Source organism: Triturus cristatus, chromosome 1_2 (genome assembly GCF_964204655.1).
Source record: "Triturus cristatus chromosome 1_2, aTriCri1.1, whole genome shotgun sequence".
Lineage (NCBI taxonomy): Eukaryota > Metazoa > Chordata > Amphibia > Caudata > Salamandridae > Triturus > Triturus cristatus.
The window spans coordinates 881441066-881468060 of NC_140580.1; the positions used below are offsets into that span (position 1 = coordinate 881441066).

Sequence of the window (26995 nt, forward strand, 5' to 3'; positions counted from 1 at the left end):
TTAGTTACAAAGTTTTCACAGCTATGTTATACTGTTGTACTATGTTTATAGGATGTGTTGTTTCTATTTCTCTTTTGCAACATTTTATTTATAGTAGGTTTATATTTGTTTGCCATACTATGAGGAATAGAGTATTATTATTACATAGGGATATGGCCTTAGGATTTTCTTTATATTACCTAGTTATGTAGCTCTCATATGTTGTTTTGTTTTGTTTGAAGAGAAGAACTAATGTAGGGTGCTGTACTCCACACCAGCTCGCTATGCCACGCTTGGCTCGCGTAGCTCTTTGTGGAATACTGGTATGGTGTCGGGTTGCTGAGAAAGACGGATGAACCGTCACTCTGCCATGTGTGGCCTGCTGTTGTGCCCAGCTGCCCGGCGTGATTTCTGTTAACAATAAAACTTATGTGATAGCTTAATTTGCCTGTAAGCAAGGGGAGAAGAGTTGGCCTAATGGCTAGGGCAGTCGACTTTGAATCTGGGGAACTGGGTTCGAATCTTGTCAATGACGCTGAACACCCTGTGATTCTGGGCAAATCACTTAATCTCCCTGTGCCTAACAAAAATGAATGTGTGTCCTCATGTAACGTAACTGGTGCTATGCAAAGCGCTCTGATACCCAATTCGGGTCAAGTTTGCGCTATATAAAACTCTCTTTAAAAAAAAAAAAAAGCATGTTCGTTACCACACAGTGTAAAGCTGCTGCAGAATCCAATGGCGCCACCAACTTGCGTGCCAGACCAATTGCTGAAAAAGTTCCAGATCTGCCTCCTGGGGAAATTCAAAAGATGAGCAACCTGCGGTTAGATAGAATATCTACCAGAACGCGCATTAACAAAGTTAAATACCTTGTTGTTTTAGCTTCTTGTGTGTTCAACAGAAAGAGTGCAGTCAGAATTCTGTCATGTAGGTAAACAATTTATTGAATGACTCTTGGGTCTCAATGCAACCATACTTTGTGCCATGGAGGGATAAAGACAGATTTGTCTTGTATAAGCATGAAGTACAATATTTCAAGAATATAACCTGAAAAGTTGAATTCTGACTAGTGTTCCTAGGTACTACTGTCAGTTTGATGTTTCGTTTTAGAAGGGGGCACTAATTAACATCTTACCAACAAAAATGGCTGTATTTTAGATCCTTGCCTGGAACCGGTATGTACCCTGACCATGTGCAAAAAAGTGCCATTAATGAGATCTTAATATAAAATGCCATATTGTTGAATAACTAACCTGTCACTTTCCTGTTTTAGATAAATGAAGATCTTGACGGAAAAGTCATGTTTCTGGCCCAATCTGGTACTTTTGCCATTCCAATCACATGCACAACCAAGAAATGTGATGTAAGTTTTATTTCAGTATTAATTCATGGCTTTGGATAAGGACATTTTTTAACTGAGCAGTTTAGAATTAGTATTGTAAAAATGCACTACTGGTTTGTCAGAAGCTGTAGGTGAGCCAATGGAACAAAGCGTACACACAAAAGCTAAAGTTGCAGGATCAAGGAGCATCCACATTAAAGGTCTATCCTATTCTGCTTCCACCATGATCCATCCTCAGTCACTCTCTTCCACTTCCAGAGATCAAATGTAGATTGATAACTTTCCTGTTTTTCTATGCAGCATGTGTGCATGCTGGCAGCATGCCAAAGACAAGCACACCTGCTTCTGTCTGCGCCTGAATCTCAGGATCTTTGGCGCTCCACTCAGAGATAAGGCTGATCTACTGCGTTCCTACTTTGCATGAGCTTAACCCTGCTTGCTCTCGCCTCTTTGCGCAGAGTACTCCCCCATTCGCTGAAGGCTCTTTCTCCTGGCTCCACTGCCACTTCATGTGTTCTCTCCAACACTTCTACCCCTGCGCATCAGACTCCAAGGACTACCAGCCCTGCAACTCTGCTTCCCCCTTGATCAGACACACACTTTGTTCAAAGTTTTCATCACTCCATCCTTTAAATGCCTTCTTATTAATATCAGTTCTCTAGCCAAACACGCTCTGGAAGTCTGAGATGTAATTGTTTCAAATAGTTAAATCCTTACCACAGGATTCACGGTGTCCCCAAGGGGATGCAACCAAATGCATTTGGAAGCACCACTAAGTATTGTTTCAAATAGCCCATACTTGGTTTTTCACACAGAAACATGGCTTAACGCCTTCTCTGTCTGAACATAGCCATTACGATTGCTCTCAGCTACGACATAATCAAACAGGATATAATTCATAAACTTGAGTATAGTGTGGCTGCCATATACCACCCCACCTTCAATTATTCAATTTTTTTCAGAAGAGCTAAATAACTGGATTTGAAAACCTTACTTTAAAAATTGGCTCTCCCAATTCCCCAGCTTATGGGGGGCTTTCGTGAATCGTCACTCAGACCCAGAAATATCTTCAGATCCAAATTTATGAACTCATTTCACTTTTTGCTATGACTTCTCAATCGTTCATGTTCGTTGGGGACCTCAACTGTCATCTGGAATATGCCTTTGACCCATCAGCATCAACCCTTAGATGATCTAAAAGTGCTGGCCCTCTCCAAACATTTGAAAGTAGCCACCCATCTCACTAACCACATATTTGATGCTATCTTCACCAACTTCTATCATATTAGGCTAGAGCAGCCTGGCCCCCTTACATGGCCATATCATGTTTTAATCATCTTCAGTATGACTTTCTCTCAACGTAACAAAGCTCCTACACACAATTTTAAAACATACTGCTGAAACAGAATCTCCATGGAAAGTTGGAACTCAGAGCTTAACAATTTCTCCTGCCACTTCTTTCACCAAACTGTCTAATGCCATCAGAAGCTTCAAACTATGACTTATAAGTGCAGCTAATATCCTTGCCCATTAAAGACTTACTCTAAATCATGGCATATTACAATGCTAATTGGCATACAGAGGATCTCAGGCAGCTGAAACACCATTACAAACAACTTGAGAGGTGCTGGCGTAGTTCACATATCGTTTGTGATAAATGCGCCTTTAAGTCTGTAATTATCACCAGCAGCTTAGACAGACCAGGCCCTCTCCCTGGTCCAGCAAAGTGTCAAATCCATTAAGGAAATTTTCACTTTTGTAAAGAAGTTTTCCACTCTTTCTGCCTCTTCCTTCTGCATTACCCCATCCCAGAACCTTTGTTCAGGCCTTTCTAGTTACGTCTATGATAAGTTCAAGCTGATTTATCATATTTTCTCTCCACAATCCACTTTAGACTCTCTGGACTTTATTAGTATGCCCTCCTCAACATCTCCTGGGAAAGACATGCCACCCTGACTATGCTATCTACAGAAGAGGTCACAAGGACTATGCATTTAGTTGCATCTGGTTCTCTCATTGTCCCATGTCCACCCTATATCTTTTCTCATGGTCATGAACTGATTAATCCCGCACTCACCACCCTTTTTAACCTCTCACTGTTGACTGCCGTTTGTCCTGTTCAATGGAAACATGCCATAGTGCTTTGTTTCTTACAAAGCCTTGTGCTGATCCTCTAATCTTTTCCAACTAGAGACCTATCTCCCTTTTCCTTTACCCATCCAAATTCCTTGAAAATGTAGACCGCCATCAACTCACCAACTATCTCACCTCTCACTTTCTGATTGATCACTCACAATCTGGAATTAGAGCCAATCCTAGCACTGAAACTACTCTCATTACCAAATGGATAAAATCCATCTTATCATTGATAAGGATGCCCATGCTGCTCTTAGCTTTTTAGATCTCTTCCCGGTGTTTAGGACACCATTCTTCTCAAGTACCTTTTTGATTTTAGTATCTGCCATTCTACTTTTCAATGGTTTAGTTCTGTCTTCTCTTAACGGACCCATTCTGTATGTGTCTCACCATTTCAGACTGTTTCTTCTAATCTTTTGTGGGATGCTTAGGGATCCCTCCTAAGCCCCACATTGTATATGACACCACTGGCACCTGTTGTTAGATCTTTAACCCCTTCAGTGCCACGCCCTTTCCCCGCCCTGTGCCGGGCGTTGCATTAGCGGGCGGGGTTCATGACGAGATAGTCTCGTCATGGGCACAGCGCAACCGTGCTCCATGACGAGACTATCTCGTCATGGCCACTGAAGAGGTTAAGTTTTAATATTATGCTTATGCTTATGCTGATGTTACTCCACTGGTCCTCTCTCTGAAGATACAGCAATTAATAAGGCTAATTTCCTGCACTGTATTTCTGCAGTTACTGACTGGATGAACTGTAATTGCCTAAAGCTAAATGGTAAGAAAAGCGAGCTTGTCCTATTTTGTGGATATACTTCACTGTGGACCACAACTTGGTGCCCCCTCAACCATTGTCCTCTCCCTCAACCCTGGTAAGCTGCCAGAAACCTGGGTATTGTTGTTGATTAACAACTTTCTGTAGTGAACCAACTCACTTCAAAGTCTACCTGTTGCTTTAACACTCTTAAAATTCTCAGAAAGGTTTTTAAATTGCTTCCCCTGATTGCACGGAAAACCGTGACCAAGCATTCGTTTCCCGAAGACTGAACTACAGAAATGCCCCCTATGTTGGCATTGCTGCTCGCATTAAGAGACTCCAAGTAGTCAGCTGCCAGGCTTTTTCTCATTCTGCCTCTTCATACCACTTCACCTCACACTTACATAATCTTCATTGACTTCTGGTTCATACGCATTCCCTCTACAAGTTTCTTAGTCATACATACAAAGAACTTTACAACCTTGGCCCCTTGTACCTTAGCAGTCGCATGCACTTCTGTGTTCCTTCCAGACAACTTAGCTCTGCATCTCACCTGCTCACTCGCCAGCCTCGCATCTGGTGTGCTAGAGCAGGAGGATGCTCCTTTTCCCACGTGGCTCCCAATGCTTGGAATAATCTTCCTCTCTCTCGCTTAATTTTGAACCTCTGGGTATTATCTTTCTTCTCTACGCCAAGATACCCTTTTGGGGGAGATGCACATGTTGCAAAGAACATAAATTAGTATTTTTGGCCACTTTAGGACTTTCTCCTTCTCCACCTCCACCTGTCCAGTTGACAACAGGAGTTTAAACATTTCTACTTTTGTTAAGGCCTGTTTGTCATTACCAGGATTAGATTGTTCTGCCTCTTCCTGTCGCCTATTACCAGGGCCCTCTATTAGCTGCGAGCTTTCTCATGTATTCGCCACAAGCAGTCCATCAGTGTTTTGAGGGTAGGTGAACTGGTATGTGGGTCTCTGGCAGTACTCCTCATGTACATACCAGTGGGACAGTCATGTTGAAGGCTGCCTTGGGTTTTTACCATAGCTTATAAGGATGCCATCTTTACCACCCATGAATAATGTTGTGAGCACACTGGGCAATGTAAAAGGCAGCATACATCAGGTCCTGAAATCTATGACTCTCAGACTGTCTCTAGGGTACTTTGTAGTTCTGGGAAAATGTGTTAGTCTTAAACTTAAGCTTGAGGCTGCTGCCTGATTGCTATTGCTCCACAGGGTGTCTTCTGATTTATATCTGTTTTTTGCATCTCATTTGTTTCTGGATTTTGGCTGGTATACTGCCAATGATTTTCATTACCCTCTGAACTAACTTTTCTCTAGATTATTTACTTCTGTTTCTCTCTTCAATTTGTGCCGGATTTGGTATGACCTTATCTATACACTGCCTTTGACACACCTGGCCTAGGGTATAGATGTCAGTGGCCTGCTTCTTTTTTTGCAGCAATTCCTCATTGGTTTAAAAAAAAAAACAAAAAAAAAAAACATGCATGATAACAGTGACAATAAGTACTGAAAATATTGAAAACGGAAAATATTCCTTCTCTAAAAGTCAAGTGGCAATTACTAGTGAATAAGAGGTTCCACGTGTTTCAGGTACAGTAGACTTTTGTGGTAATAGTAAGTAATTGCAGATTTTACTGAGTTACTACACAACTCGTTTAGATCTATAAGTATAAACTGTACTGGTTATCACACCCATACATCACTGAGGGTACACTCGTACAGTGATAAATCAACAATTGTGTACTGGAAATAGAGAGTTGTAGTTACAATTAATTCCCTAGTTCATTGTAAGGACCTCAGCACAGTCCCTAAAAGTGGAGCTGGTCCATTAGTAGGCCCAAGGTGTGTTGCATTGCACCAGGTGGGCAATTGAAGATGTTGAGGAGATTTCTGACTTCCTTTAGGAAATCCGGGTTATCATTTGCTTGGACAGTGCACAATTCGCATGTAATGCTTCATGCAAAGCAGTAGCTCTAACAGACACAAGCTCAAAACGAGGCAAAAATGGAATTTGGATGGTCTGAGTGCAGTATTTCCTGAAGTATGTTCACATACCCATGTCCACTCTCTCCGATCTGTCAAGTCTGTGAATGCCATTCAACAAGCCAATCCTAACTCTTACAAAAAAATTGCTGTACACAAAGTGGGTCCTAGGCTAAGAGCTCTGGTTATAATTGCTTTTGGTTGCTATTTCTCGTATCTATATTGGGGATCTTGGGTAGATGCGTGTGATGTTTGGCTAAACATGCATGCAAAATACTAGTATCCACTGCTGTCTATAACCATAAGAAATGAGACTGTGATCGAAGACATCTAGTGGGTCCCTAACTGTGTATACAATATGCTTATAGTGAGCTATCAACTATTTATCCAATTTAGGTGTAGTGGTCGGGCAACTGTGTCATAAAATACAGATCTTGCTGTTGTCAGGGACGTTGTCACCCACTTTCTTTAAATGTACTTTATTGAGTTTTTTGTTATCAATATATGGCCATAGATATATATTTTTTGCAGTATTTTATTACTTACAAGCGTCATTACAATAAAGAATGATAGAGATATTAGCAACATCAGTGTGCAAAATATATCCATAGTGCATGCTCTTGGGTATTTATTGTATCAAAAATGACTTCAGTATCAAGTGGTTATTCTCGAACTCAGTCCCAACAGCATTAGGTCATGTAGTCACCAAATGTCACATGTTTCACGATTTATAACCCTGTGACCTTTTTGACAGACCGACTCCATACATGTGTGCATTAATTCCAGTGCAGTAATGTGTTCTCACCACAACAAAAATGGAGGTAAATTCACAAATAAAACATTGATCGCGGCTGGTTGATATCAATCTGCTATTTGTAGGTTTTTCATTATACTGTACTAACCCTCTTTGGGTCTTCAAGAAGGCATACTGTCATCTTGATTAGTGAGCTGTGACATATATGTGCCACATTCATTAGTCCACTGTTGAGAATTTACTCCCCATATAGAAAGATTTTTTTCTTTGACAGGGCCAGTGGTGGTGCAGTCACTTTTCCACAACATCTCAAATTGTCTCTGGGCCAGTATCATTGCCAAGTCTGCACATTTACAAGCCATTTCTCGCTGTTTAAATCTCAGTAGTAGACCCAGTAAGCAAACTCTGGGTCTCATCTCTAACTCAAGCTTAGTTATCTGTTGGGTACATCCAAATACAATGGACCAGTAATTCAGCAATGAACGGCAGGCCCAAAATAAGTGTAACAATCCAGCATTGCTTGCTCAACAACTGGGACAACCGTTTGATGACGTCCAAAGCATCCTATGGAACTTGCAGGGTGTCAGATATGTGTTGTTTAATACATTATACTGTAAGAATTTGAATCATACTAAACCTAATTTGCTACAGCCCTGCACCATTCTCCTCCTGTTAGTTCCTGTTAGTCTTCTGCCTATATATCTCTTAAAATCGTTATTTCCAACTGTGTCATGGCTGTTAATGCTTTATATATTAATTATATCACTTTGCAGTTGTTGCCCATGGTTTATAATGTGTGTAGTGCCCTGTGCGTCTCAAACACTTCTGTGTTTGATCATCATGTTTTCTACACCTGTTTAGTGTATTGAACAACAGAAATATTGTCCTGGGTGCATTTGAAATCTCTAGGTGAGTCCTTGGAATGTGTAGATTTTCCCATCCTCTGTTAAGTCCCTAGACCAGCGGCTCTTAACCTGTGGTTTGCGAAGCCTACTCGGGGTTCGCGACTGCTTAGAAAATTAAATAGTATTAATAGAGTAATAAGGTGTTTATTAATAAAGAAGGAAAATGTAGAACTGACATTTTTAAAATGTTCTGTAAATGTTAAGGAATTTGAAATTGGAGGCTAAAAATTCAATTGGTATTCTCAGATTGATTCATGGGAGCAGTCAAACAGCATATAGTATGGACAATGGATGGCCTCAGTTGAATTTAGAAAAGCTCCTACCTTCTTACGGAAATTAACATTTTGATTTTCTTTATATTTGTTTGTGAATTAAATAAAATATTTCATAATTTGTGTATTTGTTTGATGAATGCTTGTTTCCATATTTTTGTGTATTTTGTGGCTCAAATAATGGAAAATGCTTAACGGGGGACACCGGATTCCAATGATGACCCAGTCAGTATCCCCTGATTCAAGTAATGATTAAGTTCAGAGAAGTCAAACGTTTAAGAAGTGCTGCCCTAGACCAACAAAATGGAATGGTTTGCCGTGTCTTGTTCAGATCACAAATCTAATAATATTAGAAGCGCAGGGAGTCCTTTGTTTCCTGTATGTGATAGCTGTTATTACGTGAACTTCACCGTAGATTCAGAACTCTTATTTAGTCAAAGGCTTTTTTGCCAGCTAGTTAAAATTGTTATTCTAAGATACAGATGTTCCTTGTAGGCTAGAGAGCAGATGTTTAGTGGGAGATTGATTAATATTCTCCCTTAAACTTTGCCTTTTATTTATTAAATAAGCTTGACTGTGGCCTTTTTTTTTTTTATTCCTCTAGGACTCACAGATTGTGCTATATGAGGTTTTAATGTAGCAATAGACACTACGCGAATTGTGTCCTTGGGCTAAACAGTTAGCTGTTGTGGAAAATAGATTGTATCAGTTAGTTTATTTTGATACGAGCACATGGATCAGATCTTCAAAGGTGGACGGTGGCGTGATCTGGGTATGAATAAAGGTCAATTTGAGCAGAAATACTTCAGTCAGTTATGGAATGTAAGCTGCTTGTGTAAGTTATTCATGAAACTGGCAGTGAGTTCAACAGATGGTTTGGCTACTGCTTGAATGATTGTCTGACATACCAAGTTAGTTTATGTTGTAAATGAATGTAGCTGTGGGCATGGAGGTTTTGACTGTTTTTTGTCTGCCTAATATCGCAAATTTGCTGCTGAGATATACCAACTTGAGCTTGACGTATTCACAAATAATTGAAAGCCATACCACTAATGAGAACTGCTCTCTGCTTAATTAGCATACTGCTTCTGCCTCCTCCTAGCCTGTCCTAATTATGTTCCATTCACTTTCCAGCTGGCAGTAGATAAAGAGCTCATTGACTTTGGCACTCATGTAGTGGGGGAGACAATTTCACGGACCATCACCCTGACGAACCGTGGCGCCCTGGGAACAAGATTCAAGTTTCAGGCGTTAACAGATGCCAGAGCGGCACCTCGCCTGGCAACCGCCAAGCCCTCCAAGGGAACCTTGGTAAGTTCAACCTAATTTCCTCAGAGCGAATAGGAAAATAAGCAAATTAATGGAATAAAATCAAAGCCTCACTAAGGTAGATGAATGACTGACAAAAACTGCAGAGCAGCACTCAGATGTGTCCAACACGGCTCCTCACATCAAATGATGGGGACTACATGAGGGCTTCCCAGACATGGTAATGCTCCCAGAAGCTCTTGCAACTCCCAGTAGGGCATTGCCCTCAAAATCAAATCAAAATTCTGAACAGGAGTGCATTTGGAGATCAGGTTGTAGTCCTTTCCAACAGGTGTGACATTATGCCTTTTGTGAGTGAGACTGCAACTTTACCTGCAAATGTGTGAGACGCACAATGCCTCTGGCACCTGCACTCTGCATGTACACTCCTAGAAAGCATCAGGGTTGTTTAAATATCTGCGGAGGCAAGTGGAATTAAGTGTAAGTTTGTCAGAATATTTCCAGTCTGGGTCATCAGTTTCTACCTTGCTACCAGCAGAGCACTGACCATTATATACGTTTCTCAAGAAGACCAATGTTTCCGAATGGTCATTTGAGGCTGAAGCAGTCAGTTGCAGGCTGGGTATTTGGGAATGTATCTGCCCCAGTTCCAAAAAATATTCAGAGGCACAGACATGCCAGTGTTTTTCTTTTTATTTCCCTAAATGCAGTATGCCCTTAGTCTCAAATGGCTCTCATTTTTAACATCCCTATGAAATATAGCCACAGTGATTTACAATGCAGCAACGTTCTACCTTCGCAAAGTCCTGGTAACAGAAATGAGGAATGGAACAGGAAAGACTACTTACTGGTTTACATGGCATAAATCAAGCACCATTTAATTTTCCAGCAAGATGGTTGCAATATGTCCCAATGCATGTTATAATTGTGAATGTGATATGTTTGTCTTTTTAGCTCTCTCAAGAATCAGAAGGACTTGAAATGGAAAGCAGTGGCAGTGTTAGGTCACTGGGTCCTTCTGCTGGGGAGGAAGAGCTGCCCCAGCCTTCGCCAGCTGGAGCGGGAAAGATACAGGGAAGCCATGGAGACCGATTCCAGACATGCCCCATTGAAGGTAAAGACATTGCTGCTAAATACGTTTATTATTTCATAGCAGTATATCTAAATAGCTATATACCTAGTTTCATGGAAGAAATGTCAAAAAACATATTAAAAATAATGTTGTTTAGTCCATATATAGTTTACCTTACCATATGAACTAAAGTGTTGCATTTTTTCCTGCTACCAGAGAGCTATCAGACAGACCCTTGCTGGGTAAACGAAAGCTACTAGGAGATGGACAGCCTCTACTGCATTTACAAAAAAATGTCTATACCTTGCTGCATAGATTCTGATTTACCATTAGATATTTTAATCTTTCAAGCTCCCTCTGGCAACCTGTATGCATGATTTTCCGATCTGTAGTCCTGGTCCCCGCCTCTGAGGTATGGTGTACACTTTCTATCCTGTCCTACCATTTAGGAATATGATGAAGAAGGAGAGGTCTCAATGATAGGTTCTCTTTCAAACTCATAAATGTAGCATCTACCTTCCCATGGATGAGGATCATAGCTTTGAATTGCAGTCTTGATAGATATTTTTACAATCTCACTTATGAATTGGAACTTCCTGCCTGACTGACTCCTTCTGTGCATAATGAGTCAGAGCAGCTTCCAGTATCCTTAAAGTGACTATTAATTTTTCATTCATGTGCAGTCTATGTAAATAAGCAGGAACCCTTGCTTTCCTCTTTTATTTTTGGTTGAAATATTTTTATTGACAATGTGTCACTGCCCTCAACCTCAAGACTGGAGGAAATTAGGTATGGTTTCTTTCTACTCTACAACTAAGAGCCTGATTTAGATCTCAGTGGATGGGTTATTGTATCATAACAGTGACGAATATCCCGTCTGCCGGAATATAAATTCCATTGGATGTAATGGGATTTATATTTCGGCAAATGGGATATCTGGCACCAGTCTGCCGAAATCTAAATCAGGCCCTCATTGTCCACTCGGGGAGTTCAGCCTCTCCCTAACCAGAGGTCCAACATTTAACCCCCCTCCTCACCCTTCTTGCACCAGTGTACCGTATGTCTATTCCTCCTTATAGTTTACTCTGAGGGCCATAATTTAATTTCTTGTCCTTTCTATCTTGAGGGCCATTGTAGCAGTTGGGAGTGTTGTGGACTAATAATCTTTACGACTCTCAAGTATCTCAGCGAGGATGGACGCCGTTTTAGTTGTTGACATTTAAGTCCTTCTTCCATTACCCATCCGGTTTCCCGGATATGACGTTCTTTATCTATTTTCATTACGTCTTAAGCACCGGTTAGAGAACAGATTATTAGTTGCACCGTACTCGGCTTTTGAGACACAGACTGTCCTTGATCCTACAACACTCCTATTTGGAAACACGGTGTAAGCGCGCTATGGGATTGTTAGACTCTTTGATGTATACTGAGTATTCTAAACACGCTCGTACAAATTAGTTACTAAGGATATAAAATTGAAGCTAATACTGCATGGGATTCCTTTTGCAATCATCAGTGTTACTTTCATATATGATTAGGATAAGCGCTGAATTGGAGCTCGGTATTCTTATGATGACTGGTGATTTATCTTTAGCACACATGGTGTTTTCTACTATGTGATGCAAACACTTCGCAAATAATGCGGCGTTGGATGTTCTTTTTTTACTCACTGTCAGATTCATTAGATTTTGATGACCATATAATTGTAGACGCCACGTTTGATTCAAACTTTGTACTTCGGCCACCCGCTCAATTTTGGTTCCCTTACTGATAACTGCTTTGACTGACTTAAGTGAGGCTTACTTTATATGCGCATGCCTCTTGGGGAGCACGCATTTGCAATATTTTGCCTGGCATGATTTTACCCCCCCCCCCCCCCCCCTTTGTTCTGTGTTTTTTTTTTTACATTATCTGTTGAGTATCTGGTACTCATTAATGTTATCCTCTGGTTACTCTTGTTTCAGAAGCCTTTTACTCCTAAGACAGAGGTATTCTCCATCTCTACTCAGGGCTACTTAGTCCTTTAAGACTTTTTATATCTATATTTCGTCTATATCTTCTCTCTTCGCATGTTGGCCTCTTAGACGTTTTGTCCTTGATTAATGTTCTCCGGATGTTGTAAGGGGATACATTGATTTGTTTGTATATTGCAGCCTTGAAAAAGTCGCGGGATATTACCCTTTTTGCGACGAAACACGTGTTGGCTGCCACTGTTTTAAGAGATCATCCAGCCTGGAGACATACAGGAAATAAAGAATAAGAAACATTACCTGAATTCCAGATACTCTGTACTTATTATTGTACTCTGATTTATTATTTGAAAAGTTATTGTTTGAACGAGTGCTGGGGATTTGCAAAACATTTTGAAAGTTTTTGTTGGCCTTGGTCACAGAGATTGAATTTTGAGGAGGCTAGTGGTTCTCCCCACCCTACGAGCACCGTCACCCAAATATAGCTATCCTAACTAAATAACAGTGATATTCTTCTTATTGGCGCCCACATACCTACAAATATACCACTGTAGCTAGTTCTTTATCTGTCTTGGGACTGGTCCCATTCCTTGCTCAGGATGGGGGGGGTGGGTTTACTACGTGTGCAATGACTTTTACACATGTTCTTTGCCTCCGGGGCACAGGGATGAGAGGTTGTCTATGTGCTGGCAGGGTGCCTGCGCAGGTTTCTGCTTGTTCTTCTTCTTTCTTGTTTCCCTGCTCTTGGGTTCTGCGGTGTTGGCACTACTCTGGTGGTGTTGTTAGTCACCGTTAATTTCCAATTTTTCTGCTCTTCGCACACTGTTTCCATGCTTCCACAGTTTTTTATCTGGTGGTTCCGTGTTGTGGTGCGGAAAAGTTCAGCGAAGAAAACTGACGTAGGCGTGCCGGGGCGGGTCTTATGTGACCTTGCTGACGTCACGTGCACGGACGACGCCTGGGCGGAGTCGTGTGATGTCGGCCCACCCCCGGCGCGCAGGGATGCTGTGTCAAAAAAGTTTCCGGATCCAGTCTCACGCCTGGGGATAATTCTACATGAAGGAATCTGCGGCTAGAATCGTCTCTACCAGATACATCGTTAACAAAGGTAAGTAACTCGTACTTTTATACAGCCATTCATGGAACTCTGGGAATCTTTTCTTTCCCAGTGTAATAAGAGTGCCTGTTTTGCCACTAATAATGGCTGTGTCATTTGTTAGCCTCTCTGTGATTTGAGCAGAAATGTGTCTGCATTCGAGAGCCCCAGCTATGTCTAAACTGGGGCCTTGGGGATCGTCGTGCTCAAAATAAACTCAGTGAGATCTTGGAGGTGCCCAGTCCTGACTGACTATTGGACTACTGTGACCACTACTCTCATTAGCTGCACCTCCCGCACCATTCCCCCGACCTGGGAAGCCCATGTGTTACATCTCTTCAGCAGAAACAAGAAATACAGAGCGGCCATGCGGGTTTTAGAGCTTGGCCTTATAACGGCCAAACGCTTGCTTACCAGGCGGTGGAAGTCCCCCCTACCGCCGCATCCCCTTGCTTGGCGCAGGTCCCTACTCAACTGGGCGGGGGCAGAGGGTGCGGTACTGTGCAGGGAGGACTTGCTTGGCATTCATATTTTCCCTCTGACGCCTCAATGGGATGAGATGGTTTCCAAACTTTCGGGGGCAGACACGGGCACGGGATCCCCAATTGCGTCACAGAGGAGCATCACGCAGAGTAACCCCCGCCCCTTTCCCCCTCCCCCCACTGACGTAAATATGGAATAACACTGGAACTCGGGCAGTCACCGCCTCTGTGCCACGGAGTCCTGCTACTACTGTGTCTTGGAGATGTCTGTGGCCCCCTAGCGAATTTAGATATGGCGGCAGGTCTTACGCGACTCTTCCCTACCCTTCCTTCGCTTTCGTTGTCCTCATTTTGTTGTACCCTATGTCCCAGGTTATGTTTGAACTGCACTGTTCCTGTACTACTCACGTACCACCTGATGTATAGAATTAGCAGCACCGCTTTGTCCTTTCTCGATAGATTGCCATAAGCTTGGTTATATTAACACACCCGAAATTTGCATTGTCATGTCATTGCTAGCCTAAGTGTAACTTACTGCTAGCAATTAATTCTCTCCCCCCCCACTCCCATTACTACATGAGTGCTGCTTTGATTGTAATGTTTTACTGATCCATATGCAAAAATAAAAAAATAAAAAAAAGGTTAATAAAAACGATTGAAACAAAAAATAAAATCTGTGAGATCTAGGATTTTACCCTCTCCATTGCAACCTCTCCAGCACCCCGATTATATTCTATTATCCCATTTGTGTAGCCTAATCAGTGTGTGTGGTACCAATAACAGATCAGTTTCACTACCATCTCCTTCAACGCTACTACCTCTGAGTTATTCTGCACTCTAGTACATAACTGTGCCCATTCACTCTCTTTGATAACGCTGCCTATTTCTTTCTCCCACCTGCTTTGTCCTGGTGCTTTACCTTCAGGTTTTACCTTCATCAGGGCTTGGTATATTTAGGTAAGTCTCCTGTCGTCATCTTTTTTTTTAAGAGCAGTCAATTCTTGAAGAGTGCAATGTTTTCATGGCTGCCTTTCTAATCTTCGGGTGCATTACTCAGTGCAGCAACTGCCAGTAATAGAGCCGCAGTGTCTCCGGCAGTCCAAAATCAACTGTAGCCCCAAGATGTTTTTAGCTATGTTCTCCTCGAAAAGTATCCCTATCCAAATACATCTAGTATGGAACATAGCTTTAAATGCTTGGCTGTCTTGTGTTAGGGGGTTCTGCCGGTTGTCAACAATTATCACTAATAGTGAGGGAAAGGTGCTCCATCCCTTTTCTGTGCAACCTTATCCTGTACTGGAAGCGTCACTCTGGTCTCCAGATATGAGTGTAAGTCACACACTCTAAATTTACTATCTAAACAGGGTGCCTTTCAAATATGTGTGCCTGATATTACTTGATCAATAAGGCACCAGTATAATATAGTGGAGATGCGCAGCTCTGTAATACTTAGTCATGGCTGGTATCCTCAGGCCTTCCTGCTGTGAGTGTCTGTCTGTGAATTCTTTGTCTCGCAATCCTGTGTTAATTCCCTCCTCCCACTCAACCACCCCTTATGAACTTCTTTGACATTTTACAATGTGTGCCTTTCGGCACCAGAAGGTCTATGATTTGAAAGTCGTATAAAATCCTAGGTGAGGTGCTCATTTTGGTTACTGCAGTGCACCCCAACCGAGAGAGAGACTGCCATTGTGCCAAATTTGGAAGTCTCTACAAATGAAAAAAGGGGGACGAAGTTGGCATCCACCAAGGATCCATTGTTTTTGCCACAGTAAAACTCAGGTATTCAAAGCATTTAGTGGTTCATTTAAATGGGCTTATTCTATTGAGTTGTGTTATTGTTTCCAGTGGGCCTGCGATTTCTCCATGTTGGCCATAAACCCAGAGACCTTCCTGTTTCTCTGCAGCTCCCACTGCAAAGCTGGGACTAACACCACAGGGTCCATCAGGGACAAGAGGACACCATCTATGTTGAAAGACCGCTTATGCACATCTTCGTAGTCTGTATTCCCTTCATATCTTCCTTCTGCTATTTCCTCTCATCAGTTCTGTAGTGAGGGCAAATAGGAGCAGGGAAGGGGACTGTCTGATCCCCTGTGTTATCACCACCACTCATGAGATGGTACTGCTCACTTGTACTCTAGCTACCAGTGCCTGAAATCCGCTCATCACCCATTCCGGCCGATTCTTAAACATTTCCAGTGTGGCCAGTAGGAACCTCCAGTCAACTCAGTTGAATAGATTTTATGTGTCTATTGTCTGCAGGAAGGCACCCTTTAGGGTCTGTGTACGTTGTCTATTATATCCCCACAGCTCCTGCCTTGAATGAACCCCTGAGTGATTTGGGTCTATTCATTCCAATATAAACTGAGCCACCCTAGCCACTAGTATCCCTGTAAATAGCTAGCTTGACATCTGCATTTTGGAGTGATATAGTGTGATACAACCTATACTTGGTTTAGTCTGTGCTGGGTATTGGTGTGACCGTTATTCTTACCTCTAACATGGTCCTTGTTATTCTTTCCTCCTCTTCAAACACATCGTGAGAGGGTGGAATAGTATATGGTGCTCACTTATGTAAGTGGGCACCCTGCACTAATCCAGACAACCCTTATGGTGATTTTAATGGTCTTAGCAGTTTTTGTACCAGTACTTAATCCTAAAGTTTAGGTTAAGTGAAAAAGAACCAAACATTGTAGTTATAAAAATACGTATTTATTATTAACAGGCCTGGGCGTAGTGGGCATAGTTGGGCTACGTGGAGCAGCGCGTAGTGTGCCCAAATCTATGCACACTCGCATGCTCTGCGTAGCCCCACTACGCGCCGCCCGTCTCCCGCCCACCCTCCTTTTAAAATAATGTAAAGTATGATAAAAAAATTAAATAGAATGACTTACCTGCAGCGCGGCGTCTCCGGGGCTCCCTCTTCCTTGTTCACAACTTCTTTTCACAAATGCGCATGCGCGGACGCCCGCGCATGTGCATTTCTTGCGAGAAATACGCATGCACGGGCGTACGCGCATGCGCATTTCTGGAAAGAAGTTGTGAACGAGGAAGAGGGAGCCCCGGAGATGCCGCGCTGCAGGTAAGTCATTCTATTTTAATTTTTTTATCATACTTTACATTATTTTAAAAGGAGGGCGGGCGGGAGGCGGGTGGCGGGCGGCAGGCAGCTCTGCTTCGCCCTGGCGTGTGCGTAGCGCTGCCTGCTGTGCTTTCTTCGAAAACTGTGAAGCAGGCAGCGCTACGTACACTCTGTGGGCGAAGCGGAGTACTACGCCCGGGGTTAATTATTAATACTCTCTAATGCACTGTATAATCTCCTACACGGAGATACAATACAATACACACAATACCTTGTAAATAGCACAGAATACACAGTGGTCCCCAGGGGGATATCAAACCATATACTGAAATAGTGGATTGTGAACCACGACCTAAGTCGAGAATGGACCCAGAAGACGTAGAAGAGTGGGGGACCCAAGAAACCACTCAAGGCAAGTATCTAAGGAACCCCACGGAGGTTGTGTCCAGTGTTGGAACACAACTGCGTGCTCAATGTTAGTTAATAGGTAAGTTGCGGTTGCAATTTTTAAGAAGACGGACCCTTCCCAGCAGACCCCAAAGAAACCCAGTGGAATATGGAAGTTTGGAGAGTCACCCCACCCGTGGATACCCCAGGAACCAGGATACTTACACCAGGGAAGCCGGGTGCATAGGTGTGAAGTGATGTCGGAAACCACCATAGCGTTACAACAAACAATTGATGGACGGAATGCTGACAATGCATACATTCTCCCCCAGTCAAGAGATCTGAGTTAAATCCATCGTTCTTTTGCCCACTACACCACCCCAGTTTAGACATGGCCATATGCAAATCAGTCTTGACCCTGTGCCTCATGGGAACAGTCCAGCCCGAACTGCCAAGCCATGTCTTCCCTGGACCGGAATCAAGCATCCTAGGACCGGTTTCTGGCTATCAGCCGTCATCAGCCAGGATAGCTTGACTCCAGTGGCGTAGTGAGCACGGGTCCCACGTCTGGGAATACCCATCCCACTTAGGGCGAAAAGCGTTACAACAAACAATTGATGGACGGAATGCTGACAATGCATACATTCTCCCCCAGTCAAGAGATCTGGGTTAAATCCATCGTTCTTTTGCCCACTACACCACCCCAGTTTAGACATGGCCATATGCAAATCAGTCTTGACCCTGTGCCTCATGGGAACAGTCCAGCCCGAACTGCCAAGCCATGTCTTCCCTGGACCGGAATCAAGCATCCTAGGACCGGTTTCTGGCTATCAGCCGTCATCAGCCAGGATAGCTTGACTCCAGTGGCGTAGTGAGCACGGGTCCCACGTCTGGGAATACCCATCCCACTTAGGGCGAAAAGCGTTACAACAAACAATTGATGGACGGAATGCTGACAATGCATACATTCTCCCCCAGTCAAGAGATCTGGGTTAAATCCATCGTTCTTTTGCCCACTACACCACCCCAGTTTAGACATGGCCATATGCAAATCAGTCTTGACCCTGTGCCTAATGGGAACAGTCCAGCCCGAACTGCCAAGCCATGTCTTCCCTGGACCGGAATCAAGCATCCTAGGACCGGTTTCTGGCTATCAGCCGTCATCAGCCAGGATAGCTTGACTCCAGTGGCGTAGTGAGCACGGGTCCCACGTCTGGGAATACCCATCCCACTTAGGGCGAAAAGCGTTACAACAAACAATTGATGGACGGAATGCTGACAATGCATACATTCTCCCCCAGTCAAGAGATCTGGGTTAAATCCATCGTTCTTTTGCCCACTACACCACCCCAGTTTAGACATGGCCATATGCAAATCAGTCTTGACCCTGTGCCTCATGGGAACAGTCCAGCCCGAACTGCCAAGCCATGTCTTCCCTGGACCGGAATCAAGCATCCTAGGACCGGTTTCTGGCTATCAGCCGTCATCAGCCAGGATAGCTTGACTCCAGTGGCGTAGTGAGCACGGGTCCCACGTCTGGGAATACCCATCCCACTTAGGGCGAAAAGCGTTACAACAAACAATTGATGGACGGAATGCTGACAATGCATACATTCTCCCCCAGTCAAGAGATCTGGGTTAAATCCATCGTTCTTTTGCCCACTACACCACCCCAGTTTAGACATGGCCATATGCAAATCAGTCTTGACCCTGTGCCTCATGGGAACAGTCCAGCCCGAACTGCCAAGCCATGTCTTCCCTGGACCGGAATCAAGCATCCTAGGACCGGTTTCTGGCTATCAGCCGTCATCAGCCAGGATAGCTTGACTCCAGTGGCATAGTGAGCACGGGTCCCACGTCTGGGAATACCCATCCCACTTAGGGCGAAAAGCGTTACAACAAACAATTGATGGACGGAATGCTGACAATGCATACATTCTCCCCCAGTCAAGAGATCTGGGTTAAATCCATTGTTCTTTTGCCCACTACACCACCCCAGTTTAGACATGGCCATATGCAAATCAGTCTTGACCCTGTGCCTCATGGGAACAGTCCAGCCCGAACTGCCAAGCCATGTCTTCCCTGGACCGGAATCAAGCATCCTAGGACCGGTTTCTGGCTATCAGCCGTCATCAGCCAGGATAGCTTGACTCCAGTGGCGTAGTGAGCACGGGTCCCACGTCTGGGAATACCCATCCCACTTAGGGCGAAAAGCGTTACAACAAACAATTGATGGACGGAATGCTGACAATGCATGCATTCTCCCCCAGTCAAGAGATCTGGGTTAAATCCATCGTTCTTTTGCCCACTACACCACCCCAGTTTAGACATGGCCATATGCAAATCAGTCTTGACCCTGTGCCTCATGGGAACAGTCCAGCCCGAACTGCCAAGCCATGTCTTCCCTGGACCGGAATCAAGCATCCTAGGACCGGTTTCTGGCTATCAGCCGTCATCAGCCAGGATAGCTTGACTCCAGTGGCGTAGTGAGCACGGGTCCCACGTCTGGGAATACCCATCCCACTTAGGGCGAAAAGCTTTACAACAAACAATTGATGGACGGAATGCTGACAATGCATACATTCTCCCCCAGTCAAGAGATCTGGGTTAAATCCATCGTTCTTTTGCCCACTACACCACCCCAGTTTAGACATGGCCATATGCAAATCAGTCTTGACCCTGTGCCTCATGGGAACAGTCCAGCCCGAACTGCCAAGCCATGTCTTCCCTGGACCGGAATCAAGCATCCTAGGGCCGGTTTCTGGCTATCAGCCGTCATCAGCCAGGATAGCTTGACTCCAGTGGCGTAGTGAGCACGGGTCCCACGTCTGGGAATACCCATCCCACTTAGGGCGAAAAGCGTTACAACAAACAATTGATGGACGGAATGCTGACAATGCATACATTCTCCCCCAGTCAAGAGATCTGGGTTAAATCCATCGTTCTTTTGCCCACTACACCACCCCAGTTTAGACATGGCCATATGCAAATCAGTCTTGACCCTGTGCCTCATGGGAACAGTCCAGCCCGAACTGCCAAGCCATGTCTTCCCTGGACCGGAATCAAGCATCCTAGGACCGGTTTCTGGCTATCAGCCGTCATCAGCCAGGATAGCTTGACTCCAGTGGCGTAGTGAGCACGGGTCCCACGTCTGGGAATACCCATCCCACTTAGGGCGAAAAGCGTTACAACAAACAATTGATGGACGGAATGCTGACAATGCATACATTCTCCCCCAGTCAAGAGATCTGGGTTAAATCCATCGTTCTTTTGCCCACTACACCACCCCAGTTTAGACATGGCCATATGCAAATCAGTCTTGACCCTGTGCCTCATGGGAACAGTCCAGCCCGAACTGCCAAGCCATGTCTTCCCTGGACCGGAATCAAGCATCCTAGGACCGGTTTCTGGCTATCAGCCGTCATCAGCCAGGATAGCTTGACTCCAGTGGCGTAGTGAGCACGGGTCCCACGTCTGGGAATACCCATCCCACTTAGGGCGAAAAGCGTTACAACAAACAATTGATGGACGGAATGCTGACAATGCATACATTCTCCCCCAGTCAAGAGATCTGGGTTAAATCCATCGTTCTTTTGCCCACTACACCACCCCAGTTTAGACATGGCCATATGCAAATCAGTCTTGACCCTGTGCCTCATGGGAACAGTCCAGCCCGAACTGCCAAGCCATGTCTTCCCTGGACCGGAATCAAGCATCCTAGGACCGGTTTCTGGCTATCAGCCGTCATCAGCCAGGATAGCTTGACTCCAGTGGCGTAGTGAGCACGGGTCCCACGTCTGGGAATACCCATCCCACTTAGGGCGAAAAGCGTTACAACAAACAATTGATGGACGGAATGCTGACAATGCATACATTCTCCCCCAGTCAAGAGATCTGGGTTAAATCCATCGTTCTTTTGCCCACTACACCACCCCAGTTTAGACATGGCCATATGCAAATCAGTCTTGACCCTGTGCCTCATGGGAACAGTCCAGCCCGAACTGCCAAGCCATGTCTTCCCTGGACCGGAATCAAGCATCCTAGGACCGGTTTCTGGCTATCAGCCGTCATCAGCCAGGATAGCTTGACTCCAGTGGCGTAGTGAGCACGGGTCCCACGTCTGGGAATACCCATCCCACTTAGGGCGAAAAGCGTTACAACAAACAATTGATGGACGGAATGCTGACAATGCATACATTCTCCCCCAGTCAAGAGATCTGGGTTAAATCCATCGTTCTTTTGCCCACTACACCACCCCAGTTTAGACATGGCCATATGCAAATCAGTCTTGACCCTGTGCCTCATGGGAACAGTCCAGCCCGAACTGCCAAGCCATGTCTTCCCTGGACCGGAATCAAGCATCCTAGGACCGGTTTCTGGCTATCAGCCGTCATCAGCCAGGATAGCTTGACTCCAGTGGCGTAGTGAGCACGGGTCCCACGTCTGGGAATACCCATCCCACTTAGGGCGAAAAGCGTTACAACAAACAATTGATGGACGGAATGCTGACAATGCATACATTCTCCCCCAGTCAAGAGATCTGGGTTAAATCCATCGTTCTTTTGCCCACTACACCACCCCAGTTTAGACATGGCCATATGCAAATCAGTCTTGACCCTGTGCCTCATGGGAACAGTCCAGCCCGAACTGCCAAGCCATGTCTTCCCTGGACCGGAATCAAGCATCCTAGGACCGGTTTCTGGCTATCAGCCGTCATCAGCCAGGATAGCTTGACTCCAGTGGCGTAGTGAGCACGGGTCCCACGTCTGGGAATACCCATCCCACTTAGGGCGAAAAGCGTTACAACAAACAATTGATGGACGGAATGCTGACAATGCATACATTCTCCCCCAGTCAAGAGATCTGGGTTAAATCCATCGTTCTTTTGCCCACTACACCACCCCAGTTTAGACATGGCCATATGCAAATCAGTCTTGACCCTGTGCCTCATGGGAACAGTCCAGCCCGAACTGCCAAGCCATGTCTTCCCTGGACCGGAATCAAGCATCCTAGGACCGGTTTCTGGCTATCAGCCGTCATCAGCCAGGATAGCTTGACTCCAGTGGCGTAGTGAGCACGGGTCCCACGTCTGGGAATACCCATCCCACTTAGGGCGAAAAGCGTTACAACAAACAATTGATGGACGGAATGCTGACAATGCATACATTCTCCCCCAGTCAAGAGATCTGGGTTAAATCCATCGTTCTTTTGCCCACTACACCACCCCAGTTTAGACATGGCCATATGCAAATCAGTCTTGACCCTGTGCCTAATGGGAACAGTCCAGCCCGAACTGCCAAGCCATGTCTTCCCTGGACCGGAATCAAGCATCCTAGGACCGGTTTCTGGCTATCAGCCGTCATCAGCCAGGATAGCTTGACTCCAGTGGCGTAGTGAGCACGGGTCCCACGTCTGGGAATACCCATCCCACTTAGGGCGAAAAGCGTTACAACAAACAATTGATGGACGGAATGCTGACAATGCATACATTCTCCCCCAGTCAAGAGATCTGGGTTAAATCCATCGTTCTTTTGCCCACTACACCACCCCAGTTTAGACATGGCCATATGCAAATCAGTCTTGACCCTGTGCCTCATGGGAACAGTCCAGCCCGAACTGCCAAGCCATGTCTTCCCTGGACCGGAATCAAGCATCCTAGGACCGGTTTCTGGCTATCAGCCGTCATCAGCCAGGATAGCTTGACTCCAGTGGCGTAGTGAGCACGGGTCCCACGTCTGGGAATACCCATCCCACTTAGGGCGAAAAGCGTTACAACAAACAATTGATGGACGGAATGCTGACAATGCATACATTCTCCCCCAGTCAAGAGATCTGGGTTAAATCCATCGTTCTTTTGCCCACTACACCACCCCAGTTTAGACATGGCCATATGCAAATCAGTCTTGACCCTGTGCCTCATGGGAACAGTCCAGCCCGAACTGCCAAGCCATGTCTTCCCTGGACCGGAATCAAGCATCCTAGGACCGGTTTCTGGCTATCAGCCGTCATCAGCCAGGATAGCTTGACTCCAGTGGCATAGTGAGCACGGGTCCCACGTCTGGGAATACCCATCCCACTTAGGGCGAAAAGCGTTACAACAAACAATTGATGGACGGAATGCTGACAATGCATACATTCTCCCCCAGTCAAGAGATCTGGGTTAAATCCATTGTTCTTTTGCCCACTACACCACCCCAGTTTAGACATGGCCATATGCAAATCAGTCTTGACCCTGTGCCTCATGGGAACAGTCCAGCCCGAACTGCCAAGCCATGTCTTCCCTGGACCGGAATCAAGCATCCTAGGACCGGTTTCTGGCTATCAGCCGTCATCAGCCAGGATAGCTTGACTCCAGTGGCGTAGTGAGCACGGGTCCCACGTCTGGGAATACCCATCCCACTTAGGGCGAAAAGCGTTACAACAAACAATTGATGGACGGAATGCTGACAATGCATGCATTCTCCCCCAGTCAAGAGATCTGGGTTAAATCCATCGTTCTTTTGCCCACTACACCACCCCAGTTTAGACATGGCCATATGCAAATCAGTCTTGACCCTGTGCCTCATGGGAACAGTCCAGCCCGAACTGCCAAGCCATGTCTTCCCTGGACCGGAATCAAGCATCCTAGGACCGGTTTCTGGCTATCAGCCGTCATCAGCCAGGATAGCTTGACTCCAGTGGCGTAGTGAGCACGGGTCCCACGTCTGGGAATACCCATCCCACTTAGGGCGAAAAGCTTTACAACAAACAATTGATGGACGGAATGCTGACAATGCATACATTCTCCCCCAGTCAAGAGATCTGGGTTAAATCCATCGTTCTTTTGCCCACTACACCACCCCAGTTTAGACATGGCCATATGCAAATCAGTCTTGACCCTGTGCCTCATGGGAACAGTCCAGCCCGAACTGCCAAGCCATGTCTTCCCTGGACCGGAATCAAGCATCCTAGGGCCGGTTTCTGGCTATCAGCCGTCATCAGCCAGGATAGCTTGACTCCAGTGGCGTAGTGAGCACGGGTCCCACGTCTGGGAATACCCATCCCACTTAGGGCGAAAAGCGTTACAACAAACAATTGATGGACGGAATGCTGACAATGCATACATTCTCCCCCAGTCAAGAGATCTGGGTTAAATCCATCGTTCTTTTGCCCACTACACCACCCCAGTTTAGACATGGCCATATGCAAATCAGTCTTGACCCTGTGCCTCATGGGAACAGTCCAGCCCGAACTGCCAAGCCATGTCTTCCCTGGACCGGAATCAAGCATCCTAGGACCGGTTTCTGGCTATCAGCCGTCATCAGCCAGGATAGCTTGACTCCAGTGGCGTAGTGAGCACGGGTCCCACGTCTGGGAATACCCATCCCACTTAGGGCGAAAAGCGTTACAACAAACAATTGATGGACGGAATGCTGACAATGCATACATTCTCCCCCAGTCAAGAGATCTGGGTTAAATCCATCGTTCTTTTGCCCACTACACCACCCCAGTTTAGACATGGCCATATGCAAATCAGTCTTGACCCTGTGCCTCATGGGAACAGTCCAGCCCGAACTGCCAAGCCATGTCTTCCCTGGACCGGAATCAAGCATCCTAGGACCGGTTTCTGGCTATCAGCCGTCATCAGCCAGGATAGCTTGACTCCAGTGGCGTAGTGAGCACGGGTCCCACGTCTGGGAATACCCATCCCACTTAGGGCGAAAAGCGTTACAACAAACAATTGATGGACGGAATGCTGACAATGCATACATTCTCCCCCAGTCAAGAGATCTGGGTTAAATCCATCGTTCTTTTGCCCACTACACCACCCCAGTTTAGACATGGCCATATGCAAATCAGTCTTGACCCTGTGCCTCATGGGAACAGTCCAGCCCGAACTGCCAAGCCATGTCTTCCCTGGACCGGAATCAAGCATCCTAGGACCGGTTTCTGGCTATCAGCCGTCATCAGCCAGGATAGCTTGACTCCAGTGGCGTAGTGAGCACGGGTCCCACGTCTGGGAATACCCATCCCACTTAGGGCGAAAAGCGTTACAACAAACAATTGATGGACGGAATGCTGACAATGCATACATTCTCCCCCAGTCAAGAGATCTGGGTTAAATCCATCGTTCTTTTGCCCACTACACCACCCCAGTTTAGACATGGCCATATGCAAATCAGTCTTGACCCTGTGCCTCATGGGAACAGTCCAGCCCGAACTGCCAAGCCATGTCTTCCCTGGACCGGAATCAAGCATCCTAGGACCGGTTTCTGGCTATCAGCCGTCATCAGCCAGGATAGCTTGACTCCAGTGGCGTAGTGAGCACGGGTCCCACGTCTGGGAATACCCATCCCACTTAGGGCGAAAAGCGTTACAACAAACAATTGATGGACGGAATGCTGACAATGCATACATTCTCCCCCAGTCAAGAGATCTGGGTTAAATCCATCGTTCTTTTGCCCACTACACCACCCCAGTTTAGACATGGCCATATGCAAATCAGTCTTGACCCTGTGCCTCATGGGAACAGTCCAGCCCGAACTGCCAAGCCATGTCTTCCCTGGACCGGAATCAAGCATCCTAGGACCGGTTTCTGGCTATCAGCCGTCATCAGCCAGGATAGCTTGACTCCAGTGGCGTAGTGAGCACGGGTCCCACGTCTGGGAATACCCATCCCACTTAGGGCGAAAAGCGTTACAACAAACAATTGATGGACGGAATGCTGACAATGCATACATTCTCCCCCAGTCAAGAGATCTGGGTTAAATCCATCGTTCTTTTGCCCACTACACCACCCCAGTTTAGACATGGCCATATGCAAATCAGTCTTGACCCTGTGCCTCATGGGAACAGTCCAGCCCGAACTGCCAAGCCATGTCTTCCCTGGACCGGAATCAAGCATCCTAGGACCGGTTTCTGGCTATCAGCCGTCATCAGCCAGGATAGCTTGACTCCAGTGGCGTAGTGAGCACGGGTCCCACGTCTGGGAATACCCATCCCACTTAGGGCGAAAAGCGTTACAACAAACAATTGATGGACGGAATGCTGACAATGCATACATTCTCCCCCAGTCAAGAGATCTGGGTTAAATCCATCGTTCTTTTGCCCACTACACCACCCCAGTTTAGACATGGCCATATGCAAATCAGTCTTGACCCTGTGCCTCATGGGAACAGTCCAGCCCGAACTGCCAAGCCATGTCTTCCCTGGACCTGAATCAAGCATCCTAGGACCGGTTTCTGGCTATCAGCCGTCATCAGCCAGGATAGCTTGACTCCAGTGGCGTAGTGAGCACGGGTCCCACGTCTGGGAATACCCATCCCACTTAGGGCGAAAAGCGTTACAACAAACAATTGATGGACGGAATGCTGACAATGCATACATTCTCCCCCAGTCAAGAGATCTGGGTTAAATCCATCGTTCTTTTGCCCACTACACCACCCCAGTTTAGACATGGCCATATGCAAATCAGTCTTGACCCTGTGCCTCATGGGAA

At 45.6% G+C, this 26995-nt stretch overlaps 1 protein-coding gene across 2 annotated transcripts in view; it reads left to right on the top strand.

Annotated features, from left to right (window-relative positions):
* Window positions 1–26995, top strand: part of CFAP74 (cilia and flagella associated protein 74) — a 927349-nt gene that overhangs the window by 365823 nt on the left and 534531 nt on the right. For both annotated transcript variants that reach the window (XM_085609345.1, XM_085609347.1), the window contains exons 17-19: window positions 1256–1345; window positions 9291–9467; window positions 10380–10539. In XM_085609345.1, coding sequence (XP_085465471.1) covers window positions 1256–1345; window positions 9291–9467; window positions 10380–10539 — 427 coding nt within the window. The remainder of the gene's footprint in view (window positions 1–1255; window positions 1346–9290; window positions 9468–10379; window positions 10540–26995) is intronic.